This window comes from Strix uralensis, chromosome 21 (assembly GCF_047716275.1).
Source record: "Strix uralensis isolate ZFMK-TIS-50842 chromosome 21, bStrUra1, whole genome shotgun sequence".
NCBI lineage: Eukaryota > Metazoa > Chordata > Aves > Strigiformes > Strigidae > Strix > Strix uralensis.
In genome coordinates, this window is record NC_133992.1 from 7,486,069 (window position 1) to 7,496,570 (window position 10,502).

Here is a 10,502-nt window from a genome sequence, read left to right on the forward strand (position 1 = left end):
ACTTTTCAATCACAATTGCTTAGGAAATAAGAGTGTTTTTAATGGCCTGGTCTTGTGAAGACTAAAGCTAAGCACCAAAAAATGTGTGTGTGGGTTTAATGACAAGTGCTTTTCAGTGCTAAGGCTGATTTAGCAATGAAGTAGATTATTAACTTCAGTATAAATTCCAACTCTTTGAGGTGCCTGAGGTAGAGGAACCATTGGAGGAGCAATGCCTGCAATTATACTTGTGATTCCCTGTAACACTAATGACATTTTAATGTTTATAAAATTGTGCATTTATGAAATTTGGAAATCCTCAATGCTGCATTGTTAACTTAACTTAGTGTACTTCTAAACTGTGTGCTACAGTAGGACATAGCAACCCTGCATGGGAAGTGTGTGTTAAACTCAAAAAAAAAAAAAAAAAGAGCTTCTGGAAGAGTCTTGCTCCTTAGCAGTTACAGTCTAAAAATCATAACTTTTCCTTTGAGCTCTAGGGACTTGTAGTTAGTAGTTGTTCTGTTTTCAGGACAGCAAAATGCAGTGATGGGCTTGAAAGGACTTTTTTTTTGTACAGGAGTGGAATAGTAGGATACTGAAGAAGAGTATTTTCCCATTAGCGTTTTTTACAGGAAAAATTTCCAATCCTTTCCTGTGCACCTCCAAGAGCACTGGACTTCCCTGAGCTTGGGGAAGCAGAGCAGTCAGTGCAGCAGGGAGAGCTCTACAAAAGATTTAATTTTTATATTCCTATAAAGCCTTTGAATAAATGCCTGTGAAATGCGTGTTGCTATTTGCCTTGCAAGATGCCTTTAGAAAATCACCTTAGTAACTTGTCTTCCTTCTCACCTCCCTGAAAAACCCTCTTATGCTGCCCACCAGCCACCGGGAAAGATAAAAATCTCCCTTCCTGCAACACATAGCCATGTCTCAAGCTCACACCTTGTGGCTTTGGAGCCTGGTACAAGAAGCACAGACCCTTTGAGTCCCCCCATTACCGACAGTGCAGCTTGTACCCCAGTGGTGACTGTTTTGCCATGAGTGTGTCAGGCTTCTGGTGGCTCCCACGACCAGCGAAGCATCCTGCCTTGCCATCACCCTTCCCCTCTATGGGTTTAGGACCACAATGCTGTGTTTTGGGGGCAGATGTTTTATTTCTGCGTTGAACGTGATGGAAAATGTTGGCTCTCTAGTTCCATGTCTACTTAGGATCCTCCATGTTCCTGTTTGTAGCCAGGCATACTGAAGGCAGTCTTGGTAAGGAGAGAGGACAGACAAGATAATGCTGTGCTTTAAGCAGCCTCCACCGCTTTCTTCTGCCGCAGATCACAGTGGTTCCCAGTCAGGCCAGGTGGAGTTCACCAAGGCGTGGGAGGATTATTATAAGAAACTAGGTAAATACCTGCTTTTGCACTTTAAGTTTTCATTTGAAAACAGTCTCGTGAAGGGGCCCTTCCCCGAGTGCTGCAGCCTGTTTGTTGGCAGCTCTGCTGGCCCTGTCAAAGAGCCGGCTGAGTCGTTCTCCGAGCAGCCTTCCTAGGGACAGGCTCGAGAGTGCCCTCCTTGTGGGAGGAGGGGCAGACCCCCACCCCCTACACATGTATTTAGATTTTAATTACTTCCCCCCATCTTAAATAAATTAACTGGCTGGGGAAACATTTTGCTGTGAAATGCATTTAGCTGCGTGTCCTTTCAGCCTGCTGTGGACTGTAATTCTCCTAGAAGAAAAGGCATTGAAGGAGGTCCTTTGTTGGCATTAGCAGGTGGACAGTTGAGGCAGCCTTGACCTCTGCCAGAAAAGGTCCTGACTTGTAGCGTTGGTCAAGTCTTTTAACCCGCTTTTATGCCCCTGGACAGGACACTGCTGCCCTGTTCCCTCCACCCACTTCACACTCACAGTGTATTATTTTCCCCCTTCCCCCCACTTCAAAGCCCCCCTTCAGCCGGCGTCGCGGGGCAGGGCTGTGCGCGGAGCACAGGCGGTCGGATGGGCTGGGGAGAGCTCTCCTCCACGCGTGTCTCCTGTCCTTCCCTGCCGTCCCTCGCTGTGCCTGCCTCTCTCTGCCGTTTTCTAATTGCTGTGTTTTCTGTTCAGGGCTTTTTTTTTTTTGTTTGCTGTGTTCGCTGAGGGCGCTTTGCTCTAACTCTAAGGGAGGCGTGGGCATCCCACCTCTGCACCCCGCTGGCTGGACCCTCCCCTGCAATAGCCCTTAGACGTGCTGGATTGAAGGTGTCTTAGTGCTTCAAAGAGGAGGAGTCTGTGCTAGGTGAAGACCAAGGTTTTGGGCTCTGCGAGGTCTCTCAGTACAAGCATTGGCTTCTCTTAGCACAGTCTGGAGGCCGCGCCACAGAGCCAGTCGTGGCTGTTAGGAGGGTGTCGCGGGTGCCTCTCGGGGTGGTGCTGGGGGCAGGTGGAGCTGCCTGTGCTTCCGTGCGGGGCTCCCGGCTCCCTGCGGACCCGAGGGCTGCAGCCAGTAGCAGTTTGGCTGCCCTGGAGCTGTCTGCTGGGGTGGATGTGCTGGAGGCTCGCGTGTGGGCACGGTGTATGGATAGGCACTGCCCACTGGGGCTCTGTCAGATGTTCTCCGCTGATGAGAGTCGGGGTGAAGGATGTAAACCCCTGAAAACCAAGTGAGATGACTCAAAACACGGCTGTTTCCTCGGCAGCTCCGTGGCTGGAGGTTGAGGTGACAGGTCTCGGTTCTGTCGGGCATTTCAACCCTCCATCCCCGTGCTGGATGTGAGTGGACTGACAGCCTGGGGGGGTCGATGTGCAAACTGAGGAGCTCCCAGGCCGTGCTTTGACTTGAGCAGTTCCCAGCAGGGGGGAGACTTGGCTTAATGCCCTTTCACAGGGCCTAGGTGAGGTGAAATCAGGAACTTGAGCTTTTCCTCGGCTTTCCCCAAACTGAAGATGCCCAACACTGTAGAAAGGTGGAAGCTGAAGTGAGAAGTCTGGGCAACCAAGGCAGATCCAGGGCCTGTCTAGTGGAAAGGTAGATGTCACTGGCTGGAAACTGTCACCTGTTCCATACTGACGTGCCCCTTGTTGTCATCTTTGCACAGGCCAACAGAGCCAGCAGCAGAACAGCCATCCCGATTACAGCAAAGCATGGGAGGAGTATTTCAAAAAACAGAGTGAGTGAAACAGGGTTATTGGAGATGAATCAACTCTTGTTACAAACAGAGTTAACTCTAATCCGATGACTTGCGTCTCCATCCCCTGCCGTTATCAGCTTCCAGTCCTCTACAGAACCCCTCTCCTGTTGGTGGTGGTGCCTGTAGCTCTCCCGCTGCGGGCTCTCGGTTGTGCCGTCTGCTGTCGCGCCGCGGGAGAGCTGCTCCCGTTGAACCACGGTGGACCTCGTGCCCACGTTTGCAGTTGGCCTGCCTGGGGGAAGCGTAGAGCACACCAATAACTGATGCTAACAGAAACCAGAGAGCTGAAGCCGGGTTGTCGAGAGGGCAGGGGAGCTCTGTGCACATGGGAAAACATGGGCCTGGCTTTCTCCACTCCCTTAAGTAGCACGTGATGCCGACTTCTGGGTTTGCTTTTGGCGCTGTGCTGCTGGAGCCTTCGGGCCGAGGAGGAAGGGTGCAGGCTGTCAGGCTGTCCCTGCGGCTGCAGGAACGGTCTCTTGATGCTTTGTGGCTGCTGTTGGCTTGTCACTTGCAAGCCAGCTCAAAGCCTGTCCTGTCGTGTCCGAACAGCAGATAGCCGGTGTCGCTTTCGGATGTCTGCAGCTGTTGGAAGGGGGCTGGCTCTTTTTTAAGCTTTACAAAAGGAGATCCTAAGCCTGGGCTCGGTCTTACTGAATTGCTCATCTCTCCCTTTTTTCCCTCCTTTTCCTCCAGGTCATGCTGCCAGTGCTGCTTCTCAGGCAAGTTCCCAGCCGGACTACACGATGGCTTGGGCAGAGTATTACAGACAGCAGGCTGCCTACTACGGGCAGACACTAGGGCAGGCTCAGGCCCACAGCCAGGTCTGTATTCATGTTCCCTGAACCCCGCTGCTCTTTCCCGTGGGGAATTGGGTACGTTGGCCTTGCCCTGGTGTGGGGACTCTGCTTTGGGTTCACATGGTGAAGCAGAGACATTCTGTGGCGGGGGAAGTGATACAGAAGTGTTGTCTCAGCATCAGAGTCTTATTTCCCTGTACGGGGTGAGGGTTTTTTGGGAGAGGACTGGGGGTTTATTTGTTTCTTCAGGGAGTCTTTCCTGATAATCTCTGGGCTGTTTTGGGGAATTAAAGTGAAAGGAATGGTGGAGCCAGGCTGGTGAGGCAGCACAACACTGGCATGTTGTGCGAGCTGGAACCGTTATGTGCAGGCTTTGCCTTTTTTCTTGCAAGCTTTGTGCTAGGGAAGAGCTGGGGAGGGAGCGCCCTGTCCTGAAAGGGAGAGGAAAACAGTTGAAAAATAGATTAACCAGCTGCCAAGTAAAATCTCACCTCACCTGTCGCTCGGACCACCAGAGGGTCGCGTGGGATTTATCCCCATCGTACCCACGGGGCTTTCCCCAGCGCCGGGTTTGCAGAGCGAACATCGTAGTATTTGGCAAAAAGTACGAGCGAAGCACACGTACACCTCCGAGCGATCAGACGCTTCTCCCCGCTGAGTGGTGTTTTGGCTGCGGCTCCTCGGAGCAGAGGCTGCTCTGGGTGCAGGTGGCGCGGGGAGCCAGCACCGGCCCAGGCAGCCGCAGCCTCTCCGGCAGCGCCGAGGTCGAGCGGGGCGAGCCGGGCGCAGGAACCGGCGCTTGCCGCGGGCGCTGGCCAAGTGTGACCTGGAAGTGGTGATAAAAGGCAGTTCTCTTCATTCCCCTCTCAAAGTCTGGCCCTCCAGAGAAGAGAGATCTTGTTCGATAAGAGGCACGAACTCCTGGAAGGAGAGCGCGGGGACAGCGGGCGTTAGGGCAGAGATCGCTTCGACAGCGGCTTGAAGCGTGTTCGAGGTCTATATCCTGCTCGGCTGGAACGGGGATGAGAGACCGGGCTGTGTCGGGGGAGGAGGGTTCAGCAGCTTCAAGAATTTGCTGCCGCTGAGTAACTTTTCCTTTTTCCCCCCCCCCCTCTCTCTAGGAGCAGTAGAACAAGGTCCTCGTGGCAATTTTTTTTTTTTTCCTTGGAATCATTGTGGAAGAAAACCTTTTTGTAACAGAGGTTTCTAGATTTGCAACATTTTGATGAAGACTTTTCTGTTTGTTTGTGAAACACTAGTTGTAGGATAATCTATACTGAACTTTTCTAAGAATCAGGAACAATTAGTAATGTACTAAACTTATGGACATGCTGGTAATTTTGTTTCCAAATTTGTAAAAAAAAAAAAAAAAAAAAACAAAAACAACCTCCGGGATTCTTTTTGGAGAGAAGCCAGAGAATTTGCAGGCACCAAAATGCACCCCAGAGCTGTGACATTTCAACATGTGGTTTTTTGTGTGTTTTTTCCTTTTAATTTTTGATCTTTTCTGTTGCAACAGAAAGAGTGGCTTGGAAGTCTTAGGTGGTATGTAACAAATCCTAAAAAGAAAAAAAAATTTTAAACAGTATTTAAATATTCTTAAATATGTAAATTCATTAAATGTTTTACTTCTAATTTCTTGTATCTTGGCTGTCTTTGATTTTATTGCATTTTTTAAAAACTGAACTATGATATGTATTGTAATTAATTATGTGAATTCTGTATTGAGACAGTTACTGTTTTGCTGTCAGGCAAGTTATGGGCGGGGGGGCATTTTGTAGGGTTTGTATAATTTCTAGAGTCTAAAGGGGTAATATAAAAACGTGTTAATTTTTTTAGCAATACATTTTTTCATGTCTCCATTGCTAGTTGCATTTATGTATCTAAGACCTCCAAGCTTGTTTAAAAAAAAAAAAAAAACAAAAACAAAAAAGAAAAAAAACTTTCCTCTATGCTCTCAGAAATATAAATACTGTTATTTTTAATATTAAAATGAATCTGCTATTAGTACCTTTAACAAACACTGTGGAACATAAAACCATATAAAAGGTAGTAACTATTTTTTAATTCCAAGGTGTTTTTTGCTTTTTCATTTCTTTTAAATATTTTCTTATCTAATATTTGTCAAATTACCTAGAGAAATAAATGAATCTAGTATTAACCACAGTATGCGCTAAATAATTTTGATTTAATAAAAGGGATAATATGATTTCCAATGTTTACTGTAGTGTTTCTTGTACAGATAACAGTGTATTTTTAAAGGAAAAACGGAACTGAAGCTATTTTTTCTTGCATTTTTAATTGCCCTGCGGGACATTCCGTTTTGAAATGTACTGAAGTTACTGTTCTTGGGTTCTTTCCTTATTTTTCCTTATGCTTGAAATGTCTAACTATAAAGAAACGCAATTGGATAATGTTGAGCATGGTGTTTAAAAAAAGAAAAGTGTTCTTTTTATTTGACTGACAGTTGCATTTTACACTCTATATAATAAAATTTCCACAAGGTGTCTTGTGGGTGAAGTATTTCCCGTCTGGTTTGCTCAGTTCGCTCCCTCTCCCCCGCAGACCCCCGGCTGCTCTCGCCGTCGTGCTCGCGCTGTCGCCCGAGGAGTTTGGGACGATCAGTGAAGTCAGCTTGAGCCTTAATTCTAGTGAAACTCTCGTCATGTCATGTCAGAGCGTCTCCTGGCACCGTGACACGGAGGCTTTCCGCAGTAAGGTGCTGTAACGGTCGCTGTTTGGGCCAGAAGGATGTGTTTTAATGAGGTTTTCTAGGAGCAGAGGGGCATGGCTCTACAGCTGCGTAGACGTTTTATTGCTTGTCGAGGAGGCGGAAGCCCCTGCTTTTAACACCCTGAACTTGTTGCTCTTCCACAACTTTCTTTGTGGCTGAATCAGTCCAGGACTCGCCCCCTGCCCTGCGCCCTCCCCACAGCCGGGGTCGCTGGAGCAGCACCGGCCCAGGGCGCCAGAGGGGTGCGGGGGGACGCGGCTCCGGCCCTTCTCGGCTGTGAGATACGTTAAGGAGCAGTAACTTTTAGTTGTGTCCAGGCCAAGGTTGGCGATAACTCTAGCTCCTTCAGCGATCCGTTTCTTGTAAAATGCAAGTTTTGTGCTCCTCCAGCCTAAAATAGCGCTGTCCACCGCTCCCCAGCCAGCTGGAGGGGAGTTACGGCCGGGGGGAGGGAGGGAGGGAGGGAGGGAGGGTAGAAGATCCCATCTGCAAAGCGGGGAGCGGGAGGCTTGTTGAGAGCCGGAAGAAAAGGAGATGTAGCGTCTCTAAATATACCTCCAGAGAATCAAGAGAGACATTGAAAGATGGGATAGTAAAAGCCACTTGGAAAGAGGGAAGAGGGGGGAAAAAAGGGCTAGAGGAGGGCATAAAGGCTGCTGATGGGAATTGGGAGCGGGCATTACCGAGAAGACTTCCTTCTAATTCATCTTCCAAGCTCTGTGCCAAAACAGCATTTGGCATGGTTCACAGGGAGCAATTGTGTGATAATGAACCCTAAGGTGTCCCTTAATTGAAGACTGAGTATTACAGATTGTGCCAATAGTCGTAAATGGCACAGGATTGTGGGAGGATGCATTTTCTTAAATGTATCTGTAAGTACAGATTAGTGAGTCTCCCCAGTGAAATACCCATACTATAAATTATGGAAATATCTCTTTCTGATGCAACCTTTTATTGAGGGGGTGGGGCAGCAAAAGAAATAGTTTGCAAGCCTTTGAAATTTGGCCTGTCATTAAGATGGTGCCTGCAAAGCTGGGTTTTCATCAGCAGTCTGGTGTCCTGGAAGGCTAAAGTGCTTGAAACGTTACCAAGTTCAGCAATTTGTTTTCCATTATTGCTGCCTGCTCGGGGCGGAGGGGCCGCAGCCATTAAACTTCTTGCTGTTGTGAGTCCGCGCTGGGCTGGAGAGGGGCAGGACAGGAGGCAAAGAGCTGCCTCGGCACCTCACGAGGAGCTGGTGAGCTCTGGGTTCCTCCAAACCCTGCTCCAGCCCTGCTGCCACCCCGGTCTCTGGCTGCCGGGGGGTGCTGAGCAGGGGTGTGATGGTCAGACCCTCCACAGGGCACCTCGTGTCTCCTGGCTCGGGTGGGTTGTGCAGCCCAGAAGCTGCTGTGGTGCCTTCAAGCCAAGTCTGCGGCCTCAAAGAGAAGAACCAAAGTTTCCTGCTCAGCTCTGGGCAAGTTTAATCCCCGAATAAAGTGGATTAAGCACTGACTGCATTAGTTTTCTCAGCAGGGCGGGTTCGTTTGCCCCTTGGACAGGAACGTCGGACACCACAAGGTGCAGGGCAGGTCCCCAGGGCACCGTGTCGGAGCCGGCACATGGGCCGTGATGAGGGTTTTGGGGTCTGCGAACGGTGGTGGGGACAGTGCAGCCTCTTCCTCCTCGCAGGGGACCGGTGCCTGGCGTGGGGCCGTGCCCGGGTGCTAATCCCGGGGGACAGCGAGGAGCTCCCGCCAGGAGACCTTCGGTTTGGGGAGCGCTCTCCCCAGGAGCGCAGCGTTAAAGGCCGTCCCAGGTGAGTGCCCCAGCGGGATGTCCCCAGCCCCGGCTTCTTGGCTCCTGCTCTTTCCTACCTCCTACAAATAACGTTCCTTCCTTCAAGCCCGATCCCTTTCCCAAGGCCTCGGCACAGACACACGATGTCTTCACCCCCCCACCATGAATCCATCACAGTTATATTTAGCGGCGCATCTTTCACAGGAGGACGCGGGTGTCTCAGCCCCGTGTCCCACGGAACCGCCCGGGCTGGGCGGCACCTGCCCCGCTCTTTGGGCACAGACACTTATTTCTGAGTAGAAATTTACTGCGGCCCTTCTGCAAACCGCTTCTGAGCAGCAGCCTGAAAAAGCACGTCACTAAAGCACCTCGCTGGGTTCACAATGACCCTGATGCTCTCCTGTGCTCTATGCTCGGTGTGTCTGGCCAGGCAAAGGCTCTTTTGGGAGCAGAAGGGAGACTTTAAGATAATCTAAAATACTTTCTTGAATTTTGCATGATTTGAGAACAAACTACATCATGGGCATTGCGAGTTAAACCAAAATGATTATTGAAAGAGACAGGCAGGCGTGGGACTTTTTTTTCTTCCCCAAGTATTAAATATTTAATTGCATTAGAGCAACAGTGTATTTACAGTAAGCTGGGTGGGTGACGAGCGGCGTGGTCAGAGGGATTGCTCGTGGTATTTAATGTGAAGCTTTTTGACATGATATGGATGTTCGCGAGGTCCCACCTGTGCTGCTGCTTCTGCAAGCACACTTGGTTCATCTCACTCCTGGGGGGATTTTTGGGGCTGTTGGTGCTTGTAGGGTTGTGGCATTGGGTGAGGAATCGGGATCTCATGGTGACAGATTGTTCCTGTGCAGGTAAAGGTGTGGATGTATCCTGTCAAGCAGCACATGGGTGTTTTATTCTGCGCAAGGAGCTGTTAAGCCTTCATTTGGCTGGTTTGGAGGTTTTTTTCCCTGGATTTGCTGTGAGCAGCAGTGGTGCAGGGTATCCATTGCAGACAGGGTGTTTCTCTGCCCTCTTAGGGCTGGAAAAGACACAAAGGGAATTTTCCACAATGTTTCATGCTGGAAATCAGCAGAAACTGGAGTTCTGTGATATGAAGATGAGTTGGAATAGCTACAGCTCCCTGGTCTGTTGGCGAGAGGAGACAGCAGCCCCCAGAGCTGAGAGCAGCGAGCGAGTGGGCACTGAGCCCCCATCCTTGTCTCGGCGGCACCTTGGCAGGTTCTGGGGATGAAGGGTGGTGGCGGGGAGGGACCAGCCACCCCTGGGATGAGGGAGACAGGGCAGCGGGTGCCCAGGTCCCCCCTGCCACCTCCTTTCAGGGCTGGGGCACCATGTTCAAGGCAGGTGACCCAAAAGAGCATCTCCAGGGTTGACAGAGGGGCAGGTACCAACAGCACCCCCAGATTATCTTCCCACCCTGCCCCTTATCACTCGAGGAAATCCTATTTCAAGGCCACTATAAAGAAGCCTCTGATCTTTGCAGAGGCCGGCTCGCTCCCCTTTAATCCCGGCTGGGCCGGGGTGCAGGTGCCACAGTCCCGGGGGATTAGACGGTCCCTTCCCTTTGTGTGAGCCGTCACTCACCGGCGGCCCTGCCCCGGTGAGCCGCACCGACCCGCAGGGCTCCTTGTTTGGGCCATTCACCGGGGAATATTAAACTCCGCCGCCGTGGAGTCATTACACGGGGAGGCAGGGGCCGCCGCTCTGTTTGTTTTGGAGAGAATAGGAACGGCAAAGGGCAGGAGCCACGGGAGGGCTCGTCTCTCCCGCCTGCCTCCTCAGCCCCATGGCTGGGGTCACCTGTCTGCGGGGCAGCCCCACTCCCGGCACCCATCCCTGCCCTCCGCGTCAGCCGGACACGGCCCGCGCTGCCTCCTCCAGCATGTCTGGGCACCCCCAGGGCCAGGGGACGTTGCCTGGCCGCAGTCCGAGGAGGCTGTGGCCGGACACTTGGATCCTGGCCCTGCCCAGCCTTAGCTGCCACCTCCCCAGGACGGCTCCTGTCATCCCCACCACAGCCAGCCCCTGGG

General features: G+C 51.0%; 1 protein-coding gene across 3 annotated transcripts in view; it reads left to right on the forward strand.

Annotated features, from left to right (window-relative positions):
• FUBP3 (far upstream element binding protein 3) overlaps positions 1 to 6,464 on the forward strand; it is a 40,777-nt gene extending 34,313 nt beyond the window's left edge. For 2 of the 3 annotated variants that reach the window (XM_074890999.1, XM_074891000.1), the window contains exons 17-19: positions 3,049 to 3,120; positions 3,838 to 3,965; positions 5,063 to 6,464. In XM_074890999.1, the coding sequence (XP_074747100.1) occupies positions 3,049 to 3,120; positions 3,838 to 3,965; positions 5,063 to 5,071 (209 nt within the window). In that variant the 3' untranslated portion in view covers positions 5,072 to 6,464. The remainder of the gene's footprint in view (positions 1 to 3,048; positions 3,121 to 3,837; positions 3,966 to 5,062) is intronic. The other variant, XM_074891001.1, reaches the window with a different exon arrangement.
• Positions 6,465 to 10,502: the final 4,038 nt, after the last annotated feature.